Below are 22,229 nucleotides of genomic sequence, written 5' to 3' on the forward strand. Positions count from 1 at the left end.
ATTCATGTGTTTTATGAAGGCTGGTGAAAAACTCCCACTGCAGTACTAACAGGACGTTCTCTAGGACAGTATGGTTTGCAGCATGAGGTGGGAATGGTGGCAAAAGCAGACTCTCTAGGGCCTTCCCACTAAGGTACCAATACTGCCCTTCACAGGCTCATTTTCTCCATTAACAAGGCCAGAGATGTCGCCATGCCTCAGGATCCCATGGGCAGTAATGGGATAGCACAGAGATAGGTGCATTGATCCAAAGCCCTGAACTCTCCATTCCCGGGGAGGTGCTACAGTTTCATCTGGAATGTCCCCAAAAGCCCATGTGGTAAAGGCTTGGTGCCCAGTTGGGGGGCTATTGGGAGGTGATCAAAACTTTAAGAGGTAAGTTCTGGTGAGAGGCTTTCAGGCCACTGGGGGCATATCCATGGGGATGAGGGAACCCCAGAACACAGTGTGAATGGTTTCACTCCACCATGCACCCCCACCATGATGTGCTGCCTACCACTGACCCTAAAGAAATGAAGTCAATCCCTCATGAACTAGAACCTCCAAAAATATGAGCCAAAATGAAGATTTTTCTCTATTTTTTAAACTTTTTATTATTGATTGATTTTTACAATGCTGGAAATCAAACTCAAGGCCTCAGGCATGCTGGTAAGTGCTCTCTCCCAAAGCCCAACCTTTTTTATATATGTATAAATTAATTTATCACAGTGTTTGTTGTAGTGGTGGAAAGCTGACTAGCACAAGAGATATTCAAGTTCATGTCTTGATATCACCAAGGTTACAAAGTATACCCATGGAAAAGAGAATCTGTAATTATGTTTCTTCTTCAAACACTCTTCCCAGTGCTTACAGTACTCCCATTAAGGAGTATCAGATTGGATGCCATTGTTTCAAAACAACATAAGACCAGAGAAAAATCTACTTAGAAGTTAGGACAGTGATGCACACATCTGAGTAATCCCAGACACTCAGGAGGCTGAGGGAGGAAGAGCACAAGTGTGAGGCCAATCGTAGCAACTTAGTGAGGCCCTGTCTCAAATTTTCTAAAAACTGCTGGGAATGTAACTCAGTGCGGCACACTGGCAAGTCCCTGGGTATAATCTGCAGTAGCACATAGAAAAAAGAGAGAGAGAGAGAGAGAGAGAGAGAGAGAGAGAGAGAGAGAGAGAGAGAGATATGAAGGAAGGGAGAGAGGGAGGGAAAGAAAGAGAGGAAGGGAGAGAAGAGAAAAGCAAAGCAAGGCAGGCAGGCACACGCTTCGCTTGTTTACAGCGAAGGTAAATATCAGGAAAGATTAGAGGCATTTGCCTTCTGATTCTTGGCATCCTCCTCATTCCCTATGCAGTCCTCCTGTGCTCCCTTCATTCAGGTAAACAGTTAGAAGAAATCCTGTGTTTGTGCTCCAGAATTATGAGGAGAAGATACTACTGAACACTGCTGTGGTGCCCACCATGCCTTTGGAAGCTGGGACACAGGAGCAGGCCAGATGGACAAGGTCTCTCCCTTCATGGAGATGACCTTGTCATCAATGGAGAAAGACAGTGGGTGAGCAGACAGTTACACGGGGGATTTAAGACAAGGATGAAAAGCTATTCAACTCAGTAAAAGTGGTATCAGTTGAGCTTCTGGGTGGCTTCTTTACAGGAAATGGTTCAAGACAAGGCCTCGGGAAGCTGATTACAAAACAGGAAGGAGTCGATCACACAGGATCTGGAGAGATGGTTCTTAGTGGTGGAAATGGTTGATGTTAAGGCCTGAAGGGAAGAATCAGCTTGTCCCACTAAAGGAGCATCACTTGGGACAGTGTGGCCACTGGAGCCAGGACAGATGAGCTGACAGCTGGGCAGGGCCCCATCGTGCTATGCCTGGTGGGCTGCAAGGGCTCTAGCTTGCCTCTGGCCATCCACACAGCCTCCAAGCACAAGGTCTCCATATAACAGGGACTTGTTTTCAAGTCCCATGTGCTTTGGCCTTGTGCTCTGCCATCGTCCAGGTGTGGTTTTCAAGCCTTTGGCTGCCTCAAGGTGATAACTCATTTGTTATGTTATCAATATAACTGATGGGAAAGATTTATTTTGGTTCATGGCTTCAGAGCTCTCAGTCAGTGGTCAGTGGTCCAAAGTCTCCACGGCCTTGGGCAGGAGGTGAGGCAGAACGCCGTGGCAGAAGGGGTGTGAGGGAGGAAAACTACTCAGCTCATGGCCACAGTGAAGAGAGGGGATGGGTCAGGAGGGAAGAAAGACCACTCCAGGAAAGACCTCAGTGACCTTCTTCCTCCAACAAGGTCCCACCTCCCTGTGGTCCACTTGGCTTCAATGGCTCTGATGAGGTCACTTCCCAAAAGCCTCATCTCTTAAATCCTGGAAGGCATTCCAGATCCAAACCAGGACACTGCCCTCTGCTTTGCCCCCACAGATTCCAAGTACATTTCAGTGGTCAGAAATGCGATCTCTCACCACCCCCTGCAAGGGACGTTGAAAATCTGTGTTTTTAAAGCTAAGTTCAATTCCTCCTTAAATGACAGTGTCTTCTTCGGCAGGAATGCTGCCCAGTTGGCACACTGATAGAGTAGCTTGGCCTCTGCTCCAGAGAGGAAGCTATTGGTGGGTAAGTAGGTGACCAGGAACTCTGCTCTGAACATGTGGCACTGTACATGCTGTTACACTAGAGGGCCCCATCAGTCTAGTCCTCTCAGACCTCAGGCCATCCCATTGGTGTCTGTGGCCCCCAGAGTCACTCCGCTCTTTCCTCAGAAAGCTCCTCCTTTTACCCCAGCATTCCCTAACAATCCTGTTTGTTATTGAGTCTGAGATGCCATAGCTTATGCCTGCTACTTTATGTGCCGAAAAGGGGAAAACATGGCCAATTAAACTTTAATACAATGTTTTCTTTCAAACTAAAGTTTTTATTTTGTATTTCTTAGAAATAATTATTTTACAGTTGTTAAGACTTGAATTTTTAGTCATATACAGAAAAAGGAAAATATTCATAAAATTAATTGGTTAGGTATTCTTAAAGCTTCTCAGTTCAAAATCCAAAGCACTGTCTTCGGATTCTCTCTGTTCCTTCAAGAGTGTTAGTGAAAAGAGCACTTTGGGGCTGGGTTGGTAGAATGCCTGTCTAGTATGTGCGAGGCCTTGGATTCGATCCCCAATACTACAGAGGAGAAAAGTGCTTCACTGTTATTCCAGGATTTCCTTCTAAGCTGTTCTTACTGGTTTGCAACTTCTGATGTGAATGCAAGACAATGACAACTGTATCACAACCATCAGGTGGCCCACAGCCATTAGTGATAGTGAAACATGGAGGGTGAGTGCAAGATCAGCGTATGGCCACTATCAGTGTGTGTGGCCTGACACAAAGAACTGGGCAGCCCTGAAGGAGGCATCTTCTTTGATGGAGTTTCAGAGCCAATGGAATGTATCAGTCAAGAGATCAAGGATACAGAAATTGGTTTGCAGGCCTGGGATCTGTAAGCATGTGGATGAAAGTCATACTCGTGGGCTTGCCTGTGATAGAAGGCATCCAAGATGTTCTATGGTTTGACACTTCCCTCCAAGGTTCAAGTGTTGAACTTAAATCCTGAATGCAACAATGCAGGAGATGGGGGCTTAGTAGGAAGTGATTAAGTCATGAGAGTTCTGCCCCCATGAATCAAGTTTGCTTTTACAGGGTCACCCTTACAGTGAATTCATTAGGAGAGTTCAGCCCTCTTCTTCACCCTTTCACTTTTCACTCTGAGGTGTTGCTGCACCAAGGCCTCACCAATATGCCATCATTGTGCCTTTGAACTTCTCAGCTTCCAGAACCAGTAGCCAAAGAAATCTCTGCTCTTTAACCCCTTCTCAGATTTTGTTGTAGCAGCAGAACACAGACAAAGACACCATCTAAGCCTAGGGAAAGGGGCGGCAGGGGCGGGAGGCAATGTTGAGGTTTGGGACAAATATTTAGAAATATAGACTGTGCAGCCAGGGTGGCCCCAAAACTGCAAGACGAGGCACTAACATGGCATCCCTGAAGCTGAACAGGAGGATGGGTGGCTTCTTCAAAGTAATGCTAAGAGGTCAAGTAGAATCAGTGGAAGAGTGACCACTGGATTTGGCAGCATGGAGGTCATGTGAGACTTGACTAAGGGATTTCCCCGTAATTGGGGGAAGCCGCAGGGGAGCTGACTGAAAACCAGGTTGACTGCTGCTAAGAAGGGGCGAGGTTCCCGACCACTTTGAACAGTTCTGTCATCACAGACAAACCTACAGCCAAGAGAGGTGACGGTGTTTCCTTCCAAGGTCTTGGGCATGTCTGAATGCTAATCCAGCCACGGAGACGGCGGCCCTGGAGTCCCTGGGGCTGCAGGGCGCTGGGGAGACCCGCGAGCCCGCGCAGCAGGGAGACCACGGCTCCGAGGCCGCACCCACGCGGCTGCTCGGGAACTCGCCGTTTCCGGAGCTGCCTTTCTGTCCCGGGGAGCAGGCTCTTCCTTTGCGTCGTCTCTTTACAAAATCCGACCCCCGGCCCCATCAGGGGTCTCAAGTCTAGCTGAGGACTTCAGGTCGAGACCTCAGCTCCCCATCGCGTGGCCGTCCACGTGGGGACACTGGCAGGCGGAGCTGTTTCGTGGAGGGGGGAGTGTTCTCAAGCTGGGCCCTTTTTAGTCACCAGCTACTCTCCCGGTCCTCAGCCAGCCCCGACCCCCTACTTCCCCTAAAACCGAACGCCACGCCCTCCTTCCCGTTCGCTCCTCCCCACGATCCCCAACGTGGCACGGCCCACTGCGCATGCTCTGTACGCGCGCGCAGGAGGCCGCCGGGGCGGGGCGGGGCGGGGCGGCCGCAGTGACGTCGGCGCGCCCGGTGCCGGAGGGCGGAGCGTGCCACGTCGACGCTCATCGGCCACGCCCCCCGCCGGGCGGCGGCGCGCCCCCCTGGCTGCCTCGCCCCCTGCGCGTACTCTCGCTCTCGCACGCGCACTCCCTTCAGGTCCGCCAGCCGCGCCGCCGCCGCCGCCGCCGCCGCCGCCCAGCCCCGCGGAACTCCGGTGGCACCATGTCTTCGCCTCCCGAAGGGAAACTAGAGACTAAAGCTGGACACCCGCCCGCCGGTACTGACTCGTTTCCGCTTACTCTCGGGGGCGCCGGGCGGGGGAGGCCCCCGAGGGACCGCGCGCCCCGATGCCCGAGCGCGGGGCGCAGGGGAGTGCGGGCGCCCGGGCGCGCGGTCCGCCGGCCTGTGCGGGATTCCACCGCTGCCCCACCCGCTGCGGTTGGCAGACCCGGGCCCGCGCCCGCCGAGACCCGCTGTGATGACGAGTGCGACACGTAGCCTACCTGTGGCCGTTGCTTGCTAATGACAACGGCCTAAGCCCAGTTGCACAACTTTACAAAAGAAAGTTTGAGCTGTTATTGTTTACTAAGAATGTACAGAGTTGTTTTTTTTTTTTCCTTTTTAAAAGAGTAACAGGAGTCTGTGTTTTCAATATCGGAATGATTAATTGTAGCCCGACAGCATTGGGTACTGATAAAAGAACCAAAGGGGCGGAAATCATTTTCATCATTAATCACTCAATATGATTTCTCTTACCCCACTTTCTTTCACGTCCAGCTTTTTTTCAAAGGTGCTTTAAAAAAAAGAAAGAAAATGCTAAACTTCTGAGCCAAACAAGCTAAACCCAGGAAAGAGCCATCTTTCTTAGAATATAGGAATTTAAGCAGCCTTTGGGTTCACTGGGGCCTTCTCTCTCTGCTCACAGTGCTGTTTTCTCTGATGTTGTCCAGACTGGTCGATTTCCATTTCTGCTGCCCTTTCAAGGGACAGTGGATCCATATGGAAAGACACTTGGTGAGCAGATCAAAGTACTTAGGTGACAGAAGACAGGTCACATTGAGGTTTGGGGTTCTTTTAGGGTCTTAATTGCAAACGTCAGGACTAGAACTCAGTCTTTCGCTCACAAATCCTCAGAGGACTGAGGCTTCTTTTTGTGGCACATCTATGCCATCTAATAGTGAAGAATTCGTAATCTGTCTCCCACTGTGGGACACAAATTCTCTGCCTCATTACAGGGAATAGGGACAATCTTTAAATATGTTACACTGCAGAGGAGGAATATACTTCACTAGTGACAGCCTCCCAACAGCAACAACTTGCACTAAGAGTGAAAAAAAATGGCTGGCTGTTCCAAGAGGACTTATCAGGACCTGTGTTAGAAAAGTGTCCCACTGTAATGGAAATGGCTTTGGGAGCTTTTGCTCATAACAACAAAAACAAAGAGCCCCCCAAGGCCTGGAGGTGTTGCTAAGTGATAGAGTACCTGGTGCCCTGAGTGCTATCGGTAGCACAGAAAAACCAAAATACAAAACACAAGCAAAACCACCCTCGAAGGGATTTCCTTTAAGGATAGCTCTGATCTTTAATTCCTACAGCAAGGTGTCCCTGCCCAGCTGCCTGTAGCTCTGTGCTTCTGTGTTGGGAGGAACTCCTTTATTTACCCTCATGGCAGGGTTGACACCCCAGAACCTTGCAGCAGCAGTCTTCCTGAGACTGTCCACTCCCCCACAGTAGTGAATTCATTCAAGTATATTTGCTGGAATGATACCAAATTAAAGTAGCAGTAATTAAATTGCATATATAGACATATCCATATGGAGATTTTTAAGATCAGAATTATCAACTGTACATGTTAACTCTCTGGGAGAAATTTTCATGCAGAATTCTAATTTTGCTTGAATTGTAAACTACAAGGCTTTTGAATTAAAAAAATTAATGATTTATTTATGCCTAACAAGAGAAGAGGCAATTTATTTGCACCTATATATCAGTGAACTTGGGTTCCAAGTTTGGAGACAGGCCACTCCATTTCTGTGGGACTCAGATTTCCTCATCTGTGAAATCCCAGGATGGCATGGAGATCTTCCTCTGGATAAGTCCCAGTACACAGCCTTTGCTGCTGTGACTCTTCCAAGCTCTCACCTGCCCCCCTCAGGATCAAAGCCCCCAGGTCAGTTAACCACAGTAAACTCCAGGGATTTCAGGGCACACCTCTTAACTGAGGGGCCCAAGTCTAGCAGGAGTGCTTTGGGTAGCTGTCTCTGTCACACAGCATTTTCAAGGCCAATAAGACTTGGCCAGAATTGAAGGAAAGGCCCTGGGCTCTGAGCCCAGAAGCCTAGGTAGACAGGTACTTGGAAGGTACAGTACTTGGAAATTGCAGTATTGGCTCTGCAGTGCTCCTGGGAGGCATGCTTTCCCCAGTTTACAGAGGACCTGTGTGCAAGCCTCTTTTCCCAGGAAGCTCCCAATGTTCTTCAGTCTGGTATTGCCAGAGAGTAAGCCATTCTGCCAGCCACTATAATAATCATCAAAGATAGCCAAGAGCATAATTCATAAATTAAAATAATTGCCTTAAAAACTTTGGGAACACTTTTATTAAGTGCTTAAATTGGATAACAGACTTGTGCTTAAATCCTTAATCAGAAATAATAAAATTCTCTTACAGTGACTGTCTTGCTGTTCTTTTGTGTTTTCTCTTTATTGCTGTCTGGATCAGGTCTCCTCTTCCCTTTCCCCACAGTAGTCCCATTTTCTTTATTGCACTTACCTCTCCCTGTCTGCCTCTCTTCTCCTGGCTTCCAGGGCTGAGTCTTATTGAAATATCTTTAAATCCCAGGGGTCTCACTGTGCCTGGCATGAGATACTCCACAAACAGCTTTCTCCTGGGAGTTACTTCAGGCCCTTTCTCACCTTCTATTCCCCAAAGCATGGTAAGCTTCCAACTTCCCTGTGTGAGACCTCTCCATTGTGTGCTAATGGTGCAAGCCGTCCCCTTTTCTCATTTAGGTTGAGGAATGCAGGAAATGGCGGACTGAGTGTAATACTGTGCCAGCACAGTTCTAAGCACTTGGCACTGTCATTAAATTAGTAGTTACCTTAACATTGGGACCCTGAGGACAGTGCCATTTAAAAAACTGTCCAAACTGTTAGGAGTATGTCTTGCTAACTCCTCTGAGCCAGTGACCAGGGGACCAGCCTGAAGGGCCTTTGCTGCTTACAGCCAGACAGGGGACCCTGTCACTTGCCAGGTGCTGCCTCTGAAGGTGTGATATTATTGGGGCAGTTTGTAAAGGCTTCTGGTTAGTGTGAAAGGAAGGTTCTGTGCAGATACAAAGTATCGTCACTTGAGAGTGATGGATGACCTACACCACATTCTGCCAACTCTTTGCAGAAGAAATCCATTTAGTGACTGGAGACCCCACCACTGTTCTCCACTACAAAATATTTGCAGAGAAATGGGGTGAAGAATGCTTATTTTATGAGAAGTTTTGCAAAACTGGATTAGCAAAGTTAAAAGTAGTGAGATTCCTTGCTATTTCCCCCAACAGCAGCAATAGCCTTCCACAGCAGAAAGGAGGACATGATTACAAGCCATACTGTTACTCATCTCTGCCAGTCTCTGTGGGTTTTGGCAGTGATGTGAATAAATACATGTTGCTGGCCACATTCCCCTGCCCCCATTTTTCAGAGGAGCCAAAACCATGTGTCAGTGAAGTCTCATAAGTCTGATATGATAGCATTGAATGTTACTAATGTTATATAGTTTTCTTCAAAAAGTGGGTGGCACCCCCCCCCCCATAGAACTAAGTCAAGTGAAAATATGAACATGAACCAGTCGGTCAGTCATGAGTTAAGGGAGAATTTATAAGGTTGAGGGTAACATTTCTCCCTGAATTATCTTCCTGTAGGAGGGTTTTCAAGTTATCCAGGCCATTCTACTGCTAGAAATGCGAAGCTCCGTTGTCTTTTATTGTATTAATCATATAGTCACAGACTGCCCAACAGCATCCTCATGTTCTCTGCTAGATGCAGGTCAGAGGTGTGCTTTTGGTTCCAGCATGCCAAGGGGAAAATATCCTTCAGTTATTGTGTGGTTGTTTTGTTGTTGTTGTTTTGTTTTTGTTTTTTTAAGAAGCTTCTGGTCAGGCTGGATCACAGCCTTTCTAGGTTTTACTGTTGTTCCCTAGCCACCTTTGGTTATTTTCCCCTTCTAACATCTTCTATGTGTGTCCTTTTCATTTCAGCCAATGCTCTGTGCGTTCTGACTTGGTTTTATGAATAGTTTCCCCTTCTCAACCTCAGAAGTCTTTGTATTTATATAAAGGATATTCACTTTTGTAAAAAGTACAGTAAGTGAGCTGAACAAATTAAGGTTTATTTGTTTCCTGGGCGACCCTCTACAAGAAACAGTACAGAGGCCCAGACCCCTCCTGCTGCAGGACACTGCTGTTTCAAGGCAAAGCCACTACAGAGGGGGATAAGTGTGGGTCAGCATGCTTGGGTCCTGCAAGCGGCATGCTTCACTGGGTTAGTTTTTATGACTACTATAGCAAAACACAATAACCTTGGTAGTTTAAAACCACTGTAAACTTAAAATCATTACACATGAGTGTATTTATTTAAAGTCAAATGGGGAACAGGCCACTGTGTTTGTTTTAGTAACTGAAAAATAATTCAGTTCTTTATTATCTTATGATTCTGGAGGTGAGAAGTCCAAAACGAGTCAAGGTGTCAGCCGGGCTGTTCCTTCTGGAGGCTTTGGGGGAGAACGGTTCCCCTGCCATTCCCAGAGTCCAGAGGCATCCACTTGCCTTGTGGCCCCTGCTCCGTCTGCAGAGGCCACAGTGGCTGCTTACATCCTTCTTCCATCACAGCCCCCAACCCTGACTCTTTCTCTACTCTTGCGTGTTTGAAGACCCTGTGATCACATGGGCCATGAGGATAATGCAGGCAGTCTCCTCATGTTCAGATCAGCTGATCAGCCTCTTACTCCCAGCCTTGATTCCCCCTTGCCACATAGCACATCTAAGGTCCTGGGATGAGCAACACTATGCTGCCCACCAGTCACTTTTCCCATTCCTTTGTCTAGGACCCACTTAAATGGCCCCAAACCAACTGCAAGGGACGCTGAGAGTCCCTGCCTCAGCCAACAATCCTCACTGCCGGGCTTCTCCTGAGCACCTCCAGGCAATGGATCCTACTTTCCCCTGGCATTTTTAGAACTAATTTCTTTCCCTAAATTCAAGGTTCCCTACACTGCTGACCCCCACACTTTCTCAGCTTGAAGGGGACATGGTTATCTGCCCACCAGGGTCCCCCTCCATTTCCCCACCCAGTTTGTCCTTGAGGTCAAAGCTGTGTCCTGAATGGAGTAAACAGCTATGGAAGACACACCCAGCCCTTCTAGCTGAGTCAAAGCCCTCAGGGCCTGTGGGCCTTACCATGTCCTGGAAAGTGATATGGTAAGGCCTGAGTGCCTTAGCACCTTCACAGTCATTCTCAGTGCTCAGACGCACTTCCCTTCCTTCCATCTGGGGTGCAAGTTCAGCAGCGTATTGGGGGCTCAAGTTTTAGCACTTCCACCTGTGTATGTGTACGTACCAGAAAGCCCCTGTCTGTCCCCACAGTCTGGGGTCCCCCACAGCTGGTGTGCTTTCAGTCCAGATGTCAGAACCCAGTGCCCCACAGCTTCTCTCTGCCTCTGGCCTCTTATTCTTTCCACTTTGTCTTGACAGGGCTCTGCCCTGGGGTAATGAGCTTCCATCGAAGGGGGTTCTTGCCAAGTGGTTCTCTCCTAGTAGAGCCATTTCTCTTGACTAAAATAGATGGCAGCCCTTGCCCTGTGCCTCTCAGGAGGCTCACCCTCCAATCTCACATTGGAGGGGAGGGGAGGTCCGATTCCATGTGCTTATCTGCTACCACAATGCCCTAGACATCAGGTTTAATCCTAACCTACACACTCTGCTTGTTTTCTGTTTTGTTTTCTTTTGTTTTTCCTACCAGAATGATCCTCGGAATCTTCATTTCTTGTAGTGGATTAACGTCCCTTTGAATAACGTTTCAATAGCCCTTAGGCAAGAACAAAGGCAGCAACACTTCTAAGTCACGCTCCAGTCTCCACATTCAGTGCTTTGGGGACTTTTGTGTGCATCCACACCCTTCCTCTTCCCTGCTGGGCACTACACTGGGGCTCACAGGGCTCCTCAGGTACTGAGTGACCCTGGAAAGACCCTTCTCTTTCCCCCTCCATCTGCATGTTATAGATTTTTCTAGCCAGCTATTGAGCATTACCAATAGCTAGCTGCTAGTGACTTCCTCTCACAGTTCCCTCATGGAGGGGACAGAGTACTCTGGACCTACCTGTAGGCCCCACCCTACACTGAAGAGCCTCCATGCTCTGCATCTTGGAAGGATCCCCAGCATAGGAAGATGTGGGTGTGACTGGGGAGCAGATCTTGGATCTCATCCTGCTGTGCTGCTGGCTGCCTGTGCATGGTGGCTGCTGCTTCAGGCCCTGCCCCATGGGGAGCTGATGAAGTGGGACCATGCATAGGAGTGCCCACGGCAGTACCCGCACAGTGACAGCAAAGAAAGCAGAAAGTGGGAGGATTGTCCAGGATCCCAGAGTCTCTGGAAGCTTCCCTGCTTAGGTGGTGAGGTAGTGGTAACTACCTGGTGATGGTCAGCTGGCCACATGATCAGCAGCAGCACAGTGGCCAAGCACTTTGCAGGCCTCTCCTTCATTCCTCAATGACCTGGAGGTCATAGGTTGATGCTGTCACCACAGGGAGGAGACATTCAGGCACCAAGGATTTGAGCACTGTAGAGGTCTCTAAGCACGCAATTCTAATTTGTAAAACCTGCCTGTCATGGTTTAGTTGGGAGGTGTCCCCCAAAAGCTCATGTGAGGTAATGCAAGAAAGTTTAGAGGTAAAATGACAAGTCATCAACCCCCTGATAGGGATTAACTAGGTGTTGACTGCAGGCAGGTAGGGTATGGCTGGAGGAGGTGGGTGGCTGGAGGGTGTGCCTTTGGGGACTATATTTTGTCCATGAGGGGGGAGTGCACGTGTTCACTCTCTCTCTCTCCACCCCCCCCCCCCCGTCTCCCCCCTCCTCTCCTCCTTGCTGGTCATGTCCTGACCTGCTCTCTTCCACAACACCCATCTGCCATGGTGTGCTGCCTTGCCCTGGGCCCTGACGGCACTGAGGAATGGAGTTGGCCATCTAGGGACTGAGACCTCTAAAACTGTGAGCCTCAAATAAACTTTTCCTTTTCTAAACTTGTTCTTGTGAGGTGCTTTGGTCACAGGAGTGAAAAGCTGACTGAGACCCTGCGTGGTGAGACTAGCTAACAGCTATGCACCTCCTATGTACCAGGCCCGCTGGAGGGATTTCCAGGGTGCCAGTTCACATAGTCCTCAGCTGTCTGTGGGAGGAGAAATACTGTCACTCTCTTCACAGAGGGGGATCTTGAGGCACAGAGAGCTTTGACAGCTTGCTAGGCACATTCACACATGTACAGATGCCTGGGCACACACGTGCACACACATGCACACAAACACGCAGGCAGGGGTGGAAGTGAGCCTGAGGGTCTGGCCCCAGGATCATGCGCTTCTCCTCTGCATAGCACTTATGCTGAAAGGTATGTAGTTCTTCCTTAAATTTGAAGCTTTTGTTTGAATAACAACCACCAGTACAAAAATTCGAGTTTTTTTCCTGATGTCTCACAAAAATATCTAGATTGGCAAATAATTCTGCAAAGATTTCCGAGAAAATAATTCTGCCGTTATAGTTTTACCAATGGAAAGTTTTTGAGACATGGATACAACAATCACAATAAATTTAGTTGTCATATTTTGGGGCAGTATTGCAAGTTAAAATTAATCTGTCTCAACCTTGAATTATTATTATTGTCACTTCTTATTGCTGCATTAATCACCAAACATACTGAGAGAGATTAATGAAGTTAATTGTTTTTAGAAACAGAATTAAATGCAAGTGCTAATGCTGGGTGACTAGCCCTGCCACTGAGCCCTTATTTCAATGGAAGAATGGACAGGCCTTTCCACAGAGCTTTCAGAGACTTGATTATTTCAAATGTCACCTTGATGCTCAGTATCAGTTTTCTTTGTAGTGGTTTCACAGCCCTTTTTACTTTTAGTTAGTTTATGGAATACATCTGTGAGTTACAGTTCAAAGGTTTTATGTCTGCCAAGTAAAAATGATTCAGAGATTATTTTTAAATGGGCACCTGAATGAGTTTGCTAGGGATGCCATAACAGAATACTAAGACCTTTCTTTCTCACAGTTCTGGAGGTTGCAAGTCCAGGATCAAGGTGTGGGCAGGTGTGGATTCTCCTGAGGCCTCTCTTTGGCTGGCAGTTGGCTCTTCTCTCTGCCTTTTTTCTGTGCACGTGCATTCGCTGCATCTCTTCCTTTTTGGGAGAGGGGTACTGGGGATTAGGAGCCACATCCCTAGCCTTTTTTATGTTTTTATTTAGAGACAAAGTCTTGCTGGGTTGCTTAGGGCTTCATTAAGTTGCTGAGGCTGGCTCTGAACTCACAATCCTCCTGCCTCAGCCTCCTACTGGGATTATAGGCGTGCACCACTGTACCCGCTTCTTATAAGGACATAATCTTATTGGATCAGGGTCTGACCTAGTTTTAACTTAATTACCTCTTTAAAGACACACACTATCTAAGGTGTTAAGACTTTGCATTTTGGTGGAACATAACAGCATCTCTAATCAATTTCTGAAGGGCATGGGATCAAGGTGTGAGAAAAGGAAAATGTATTGTGAAAAACATTTCATGGAGGCTGGGGCTATAGCTCAGTGGCAGAGCACTTGCCTAGCTTGTGTGAGGCACTGGGTTCAATCTTCAGCACCACATAAAAATAAGTAAATAAAATAAAAGGCATGCTGTCTGTGTACAACTATGAAAAGAATTTTAAAAAGAAAAAAAATTCATGGGACGATTCTAGGCTCTTCTTTTGGTCAAAAACATAATTCTCAAATTCCACATTTCAAGAGAGTGGAAAGTCATTTACTGTACTGCAGAATTTTATTTTCAAACTCCATTTCTAATGGGGTACTACACAGGCTGGGAAATCTTAGATTTAAAAGCTGTCCACTAATAGTAGATTTCTCTCTCTCTCTCTCTCCCAGATATTGAACTCAGGGGAACTTAACCCCTGAGCCACATTCCCAGCCCTTTTATTGTATTTTATTTTGAGACAGGATCTCACTGAGTTGCTTAGCATCTCACTAAGTTGCTGAGGCTGGCTTTGAACTTGTGATCCTCTTTCCTCAGCCTCCTGTACTCAGCTATCTTTTTTTTTTTTTTTAATCTGAGTTTAAAGTGAGGAAAATCCTTAGAAACCAAAAACAAGGAACTGAAATTCAGACAGCATGAGAGTTGGCCCACAGACCCCAGACTGTAGCATAATGCTTCATGCTCAGAAGCCAAACCCTGGGGGAGACATGGCAGAGGGGACCCTCCCCAGCAACACAGTGGAATGGCAAGGAAGGGTCCCCGCAGCCTTGGGTGTCAGCATGGGCTCTGAGTGGAAGCACAAATCTCCTTGAGAATTGGTAAATGAGGCTGGCTTCTATGAGTGGGGTTCAGATTACACTGTCTGGTCTGGCTGTTCCATCCTAAGAAATCCTTGGTAAGGACTTTCAGGCACCTTCCTCTTGATCTAGTAGATCACAAGCAGCATTTCTTGAAAGAATTGCTGTCTACACCACGGGCCCCATAAGATCTTCCTGACAGGCCCGGTGAGGACAAGTGTGTGATCCACAGTCGCCTGCATGAGAGCAAGAAGGAGCAGACAGAAACCAACAGGAGGACTGACTCCTAGGGCCCCAGGTGACAAAATATCTGCCTATACAACTCTAAGTGCACATACATGTGTGCCCAAATGGTTAAGTTTATTATAATGGGAAACATGAGAAAAGAAGCAGAGCCTATCAAGTAAAGACCTGATGAGTTGGAGACCACAAGTCATAAGCTCTCGCAGTCAGACGCAAAATGATTAGAAATGAATTCCTAAGATAAAAAGCGGATCACTGAACAGGATCCTATTTCTTTCTTTCCAAAGTAGAATGCCCCCGCTCCATGAAAGAAGTGGTGGGGCACAGGGAGATTGTAGTTCCAATCCCAGACCAGCATGGGCACTGTTTAAACACAACCATTTATTTTACTTGATGCCTGTTTTGCCCTCATCTGAGGGACAGCTGCTAGGATACCATTGTCCCTGAGAAGCAAGCGTCATCGTCTTCCTGAAGTCTGAGAAATTGTAGACTAATCAACTTGGAGCATGTGAGGCTGAGGTGACTTCACAGTCTCTTCCTGTTCATCAGCATTATCAACTTGCCCTGGACTTTTGTGAACCAGCAACGTCCACCCAGATTTGGGACCCCGGAGGAGCTGTAGTGACAAATGGACGGTACTGTGGGATGTGGCTGCTTCGTGGCCAAAGACCCAGTAGCTGCCCTGAGTAGGGCAAGGGTGGGACTCCCTGAGGCCTGCATCAAGAACCTGGGGTAAATGCAAAAAAAAAAAAAAAAAAAAAAAAAGCACTCCCCTCCTTGAGAATTGGTAAAGGAGGCCTGTGGTGTAAACTGCTGTTCCCTCCTTTGAATGTCTCCATCTTGGAGTTTTCTCCCCTTTATGCAGATTAAGCAACCACTGTCCATGTAAAATAACAACTGTGCTTTAAAGGAAACAAGAAAATAGTTTATCCTAAGCCAAACAGGAGTGGCTGTGGTCTGGGAAGTGGCACTACATGACATACTCCACCATGCAACTTTTATAGCCACAAAACAAGGGAAGTCCTAATCAATACATTTAGCAAACATTTGGCGGGTCATCAGTTAGGCTGGCTATAGCAGAGGGAGAAAAATCTTTCCTGTAGGTTTAGCCATTACCTTAAACATGCTTAGCTTGGTGGATGCTTATAGGTCTGCAAAGTTTAGTGGTTTATTCTGAGTTTTATTTGAATTTATAATGGCAGATATAGGAGTTGAAATTAAGTGGCTACTAAAGAGCCTAAGAAATACCAAGATGCCTGGGATCCCGATCTGAAATCTTCCATCTCTCCACAATCGCAGTCCTCTTGCCCAGCCAGTCAAGCAGTATGCAAGATCTTCTATATGGGTGCAGCTTCTTCAAAGAACCTCAGCTCCACACCACCATGTGAGGTCATCTTTTTGGATATATGGCTAGTATTTCCAAACTCTATTCCATGGGACACTGTGGTGCTAAAAGATGATAACAGCATTACTGCAAAACCAAAAATAGATCAAAACAAAAACTGAGTCAAATGCATCTGGGGCCAGGCATACCAGTAATCCTAGCAACCTGGTAGGCTGAGGCAGGAGGATCACAAGTTTGAGGCCTGCCTGGACAATTTACTGAGATCCTGTCTCAAAATTTTTAAAAGGCAGGAGACTGAAATGAGGAAACTATGTTTTATGCATTTATGAATATGTCAAAATGAACCCCACTATTATGTATAACTATTATGCACTAATAAAAAATAAACACTTCTAGATAAAGAAAAAAAACTAAAAAAGGGTTGGGGATGTTGCTCAATGTAAAGCTCCCCTGGGTTCAATCCCCATTGCGTCCATGCACACACACACACACACACACACACACACATACACACAGAAAAAAAGAGAAAGAAACATCTGGGGGAGACTGCATGCATGCTCCATGCCCCTCAGAAAGCTTCATGATGCACATTAGCATGCTAAAGGGCCCCAAAATCTCTCTAGAAGAAGCCCATTTGCTTTTGTTTAACCTAGTATTTCCTACACCCATTAGATCCTGGTGTCCCATGTCCCACTCTCGTCCTCCTTGTAAGATAGTATTAAGATGTTAGTGTTTGGCAAATGTGAATCAAACTACTATGAAATAGCACATCACACCCACTAGGACAGCTATAATTAAATAGACAATGACAAGCATGGACACATGTGCAGAAATCCTCACACCAGTGAGAATGGAAAATGGCGCACAACTGAAAAGCAATCCTGGTTCCTCACCAGTGTAATGCAGAGTCAATATGTGACCCAGCCATTCGTTCCTAGGTACAAACCTAAGAAAATGAAAATATGTACACAGAAAAAGTCACATAAATGTGTTCAAAGCTTATTATCCATAACAGCTGAAAAGTGGAAACAACCCATATATCCACCATGTGATGAACGGAGGAATGGAACGCGGTGATTCTGTGTGATGGAGTGTTTTGTCCTTGAGAAGGATCGAGCCCTCACACTGCAGCACAGGCGAACCTGAACACGTGCTGTCTGAAAGGAGGCAGCCACCCAAACCCATGTGTTTTATGATTCCATTTCTATTCCAAGTGTCCAGAAGAGACCAGCCCAAGTAACTGTTGTAACTGGTTGCTGGGGGACAGGTGAACAGGGAACAACTGTTTGTGGGTATGGGATTTTCTGCTTGGGTGACAGAAATTTATTGTAGTGGTGGTTGCATAACTTTGAATATACTCAAACCACTGTATTATATAATTTTCATGGGTGAATTGTACATAAATTAGATCTTGATGAAGCTTTTGGTGGGGGAGATTGAACCCAAGGGCACTTAACCACAGAGCCACATCCCTAACCATTTTTTATGTTTTATTTAGAGACAGAGTCTCACTAAGTTGCTTAGGGCCTTTCCGAGTTCCTGAGGCTGGCTTGAACTCACAATCCTCCTGCCTCAGCTTCTCGAGCTGCTGGATTACACGCGTGTGCCACCATACCCAACTGCAATGAGGCTGTTTTTCTAAAAACAGAATGAATATCTACCAATAGGAGGGTTTCACAGCACAGCCTGGGAAGGGCTACTCTGGACATCTTTGCCACTCCCGACTAGGCTCTGTGACTAACACAGTAGCTGTTCTGTGTCACCTGTAACTATGTCACCTATCAAAAGCATCACTGGTATTTGAGAAAATAATGTTCACAGGGTAGGGCAGGGTTTAGGGAGCCCCTGTATCAAGAAGATGTGCAGAACTAAGCAGCCACTGCTCCGCATGCTTCACATTTTGGTTATGTGACTGTTCTTATAAAATACGTGAGAGGTAACCAAAAAGGGACCCCAGAGTCTTGGAAAGTTTCTAACATCTGATAATGATAAGAGATAGCATTGCACAGGTAACACATTGAATCTCCTCCAAACCACACTACCCCCTACCCCCAGTTAATGATTGTCACTGCCAGTGTCTCCAAACTGACTTGTGGCCTCTGGGCAAAACTCTGAGGCAGTTCCCCGTCTATACTAATCATACTTGCCCTTGGTTTTCATTTCAGTGAAAGCTGGTGGAATGCGGATTGTGCAGAAACACCCACATGCTGGAGACACCAAGGAAGAAAAAGACAAGGATGACCAGGAATGGGAAAGTCCCAGGTGAGAGACGTCTGGTGACTCTTAACAAACTTTGCAAATAACGATCGTTCAGTTAAACATTAATGTTTGTCCTTCCTCTGTTCTGATAACTCCTGGGCAGCTGGACCTGGGCTGTGTATTCTTACTTTCCCTGTCAATGAGGTAGAGTTCTGTGTCACTTGGGCAGGAGACAGGGCATGTAAAGTACACCGTTTTCTCTGTCGACAACCCACAAGCCCAGGCAGGTGCAGGGACTGCACTGGTGTTGGCAGGCACAGGCAGCCTCTCTGTGCCCTGGGTAGGTCAGGGCCCCTCTCTTCCTGCAAGCTGAGGGGCTGTGCCAGCAGGAGCAGGAGACCCTGGAGAAGCTTACTGGCCCCTGGGTCTCCGGGGGGACACAAAGCCACCATCATTTCCCTCCAGGCCCGAGTGGAGGAAATAGGTTAATTCTTGGGACTGCAGGTCCTGTACACTCTAGGTTTCCGTTTACTATTCCAGAGAAGTGTGCACTAACAGTCTGTGGACTGCAGTTCTCCACTGGGGCTACGTTCTGAAACCCCTGGGAACCCTGAGATACTACACTAGTTGAATCTTGGCCATCTGCGCAGTGGGATGGAGAACTTCTGGTTTAAGAAATGTTTATGGGAAAACCTTACGTGACATTTCTGCTCCCTTTGGGTCTTGGAACCTCTCTGCTTACCCTTCTGTTGGGCATCTCTTCTCCTTGGAGGTTCTGAGTTCAAGCTTGGCTCAAGGGCCTCGTCCTTTGCTGTGCTTGACCTTGCTATGTACAAGCAGGCACCACAGACACATGCACCTTTCTAGGTGTCCACGAGGAAGAATGTGAACATCCAATTTTCTGCTTATAACTTGTCTCCAGACAGCAGAGGAGGAAACAAAGGATGGGAGGGAAGGAGGGCGTGGACAGCAGTGAGCTCTTGCTCCTGTGGGCCAGGAACACAATCTGACTTCATTTCACTCCTGTAGTGCTGAGCAGCAGGTAGTATTCTCCCCAAATTACACACAAGGAAATGGGATCCCACATCACGCTTCTTCCCAGTTAATAGAGCAGTCATTTAAATGCAGTCTAGTGGGGTTCAGAGAAGGCCAGGCTTCCAAAAGGGAACTCCTGGGAGTGCACACCAACAGGAAGGCAGGTGTACTTGGTACCATGTGTCTGGTGGCAGGTATCCCCCACTGGGCATTTTCCATAAGCCTTGTATGGGTGCTTCAGTTTCTAGCCTCTCCTTCACCCAAAAGATTGCTCTCTCTCTGTATAGACCCAAGGTTTTGAAGCAAGCTGATCACAGAGTACAGACCCAGTCAAGCACTACTTAAGGGGAAGACATCTGCATGAAGTTTCTGTGCAATCATTTCCCATTTTGAATTGAGTCAGCAATGTCAAAGAAAGTTCAGCCTAAGTCATGGTTTTATTTTTTTTTAAACTCTTTTTTTGTCCATTTGTTTGATGCTGGGGTTGAACTCTGAGCCCTGCACATGATAAGCATATACTCAAATTCTGGTTTTAAAAGAAGAAAGCAGTTTAAAGAAAATTCCACGATTATTTCTCACTGACTATTTTCCAGAGCTGCATATGGGTTGCAAGGGCAGCAGTAACTCCTCCAGGTCCACACCCTGGGGCCCAGGTTGTCTCAGGCTCCATAAAGGTTGAGGTTTTAGAGAGTGATGCACATGTGATGCAGTCATGCAGACACCATCCAGCTGCCAGGGCACAGGCACCTGTCACAAGCTGCTCACTGCCCTCCAGCCAGGTGGGCTGAATCCTCACCTGTAGGGACCTGTAAATAGTGCAGGTGAAGTTTTGCCTCCATAGGGGACATAGGGAAACTCACAATTTCAGAACATTCAAGAATAGAGGGCAAGAGGATCTGGCCTACAGGGGTGTCCTCCTCCAGGACACCTGCTGCCGCCGTCCTTCCTCAAGATGCAGGAAGAGGATAAGAGAGGGAAGGCGCTGCTGGAGTGAGGTCCTGCATGGGTAGGGAAGGTGCCTTTCTAAATGTCACTGGGGCAAGGACCCATGGCTTGTCCCCTGCCCAGTCAAGTGCTGAGAAGCCTAAGTCGCATGCTTAGAAATAAGGGCAGAACAGTTTGTCAGTTTTCTTTCTACTGATTTGTCCCTGAAATCAAATACAGCATTTATGGAAGATGAGCAGTTTAAATAACCGTGCCAGAGGATGAACAGTGGAAACGGAAAAGGTGGCTCTCCCCAGCGCTTCAGATCCCTCCTTCACCAGAAAGATCACTCTCTCTCTCTCTGTGTAGACCTGAGGTTTTAAAGCAAGCTGACTACAGAGTACAGGCCACAGCTGACTGCTGGTTATCCAACCCAGTGACAGGTGGCCCGTCAGTGTCCTGGCCAGGACCGCTCCCCGGGTCTGTCTTGACTTAGAAGCTGTGTGGGGTCTGCAGACACAGTCAGGGGCTTTGCTTGTCAGTCTCTGCAGCTGAGCTGCAGTGTGTCACTCTTGTCCTCTTCACCCTGGCTGGCTCCTGTTCAGCATGGGTTAAACCAGTGACAGAACACGCGGAGTGCAGGGAGCTGTGCTCTTCAGCTTCTGACCTGTGTCGCCAACACAGCTCTAAAACCTCACATCAGGCCGTGGACCTGTATAACCGTTTACTTGTACCACAATGCCCACCCCATTTTCCTGTTGGTAGTTGAATAATTGGTAATCATTGCTAGCTCTTATGGAGAGCAGGGAATCTGCCTGTTCTAAGTGCTCTGTCCCCCTTAATTCATTGAATTCTCATAACTGCTCTGTTATTTTCACTATTTCAAAGTTGACTAGTGATTATTATCTTCATTTCAGATTCTAATCTCTTTTTGGTGGCTCAGAGTTAGGTGAGTTTTCTAAGGTCACACAGCAAGTAAGTGGCAGAGTGCTGGCAGCTGGGTCCAGATTCTTCACTCTTAGCCATGAAACTGCGCCTGCCGATTCCCATTTCACATCAGGTTTAATGCCACTTACACCTTGGTGTTAATGTGCCCCTCGTAGAGATGAAGAAAGAAGGCTTAGGGTGGTTATCCAACCCCATGATAGGTAGCCAGTCAGTGGCCTGGCCAGGATTGATCCCTGAGTCGGTCTTGACTTAGAAGCTTTGTTAGTCAACTTTTCACTGTGAAAAAATACCTGAGAGAGACAACTCAAAGGAGGAAAGACTTATTTGGCTCATAATTTCCGAGGTTTTAATACATGGGCAGCTGGTTCCATTGCTCTGGGTCTAAGGTGAGGCAGAACACCGTGGCAGAAGAGCACCGCAGAAGGAAGATGCTCACCTCATGACAGCCAGGAAGCAGGCGGAAGGTGGGGGGCATTGTGAGGAAGGGGCCAGGTCAAGAGGGCCCCACCTCCCACCCCATCGACCACCCCCCAATGCCATTAAATTACGAGCACATAGATTAATCACTTCCCAAAGGTCCTGCTCTGAACACTGCTGCACTAGGGACCCAGCCTTCAACACATGAGCCTTTGGGCTCCAGAACTAAACTGTAACAGAAGCCCAAATCTCAAGTTGTTACAGAAGCCCCTGATCAACGTAGCCTGCAGTCTGGATCCTTTCTCAACCTCATCATTCTGAGGTTGCCTAGGACATTGTCTGTGCTTCTCAAACCCATAATCCTACCCATCTTCAGCCTCCCCATCCAGAGATGGTCTAATTGTCAGCTTACAACAAGGTTTCAGGGGGCTGGTTTTATTTTACATATGGGAAGATCTTTTTATTTGCAGAATTTGTAAAACATGAAATGATCCTCTTGGAAATATCATATGGCCTATGACTCATCATATCCCAATCCTAAAGTTTTGTGTTTTGATGCAAAGTTCTTCAGATATGATGATAAGTGCATTGTGTTGGATGCCAGTTTCCTCTTTCAACATAGATCTACATTTACAAACTCTTTGTTTTTATTTCCCAAATATTTACAACTGTTCTTAATTTACCAACTCATTTCTGGTGGCTTCCTTCCCCACTCATTGA

General features: G+C 47.1%; 1 protein-coding gene across 1 annotated transcript in view; it reads left to right on the plus strand.

The window, feature by feature from the left end:
• Positions 1–4,964: 4,964 nt before the first annotated feature.
• Dap (death associated protein) overlaps positions 4,965–22,229 on the plus strand; it is a 58,003-nt gene continuing 40,738 nt past the window's right edge. Inside the window, exons 1-2 of the mRNA XM_027943879.2 lie at positions 4,965–5,097; positions 18,152–18,248. Of these exons, the coding sequence (XP_027799680.1) occupies positions 5,043–5,097; positions 18,152–18,248 (152 nt within the window). The 5' untranslated portion in view covers positions 4,965–5,042. The remainder of the gene's footprint in view (positions 5,098–18,151; positions 18,249–22,229) is intronic.

The sequence above is a fragment of the Marmota flaviventris genome, chromosome 5, assembly GCF_047511675.1.
Source record: "Marmota flaviventris isolate mMarFla1 chromosome 5, mMarFla1.hap1, whole genome shotgun sequence".
In the NCBI taxonomy this organism is placed as follows: Eukaryota; Metazoa; Chordata; class Mammalia; order Rodentia; family Sciuridae; genus Marmota; species Marmota flaviventris.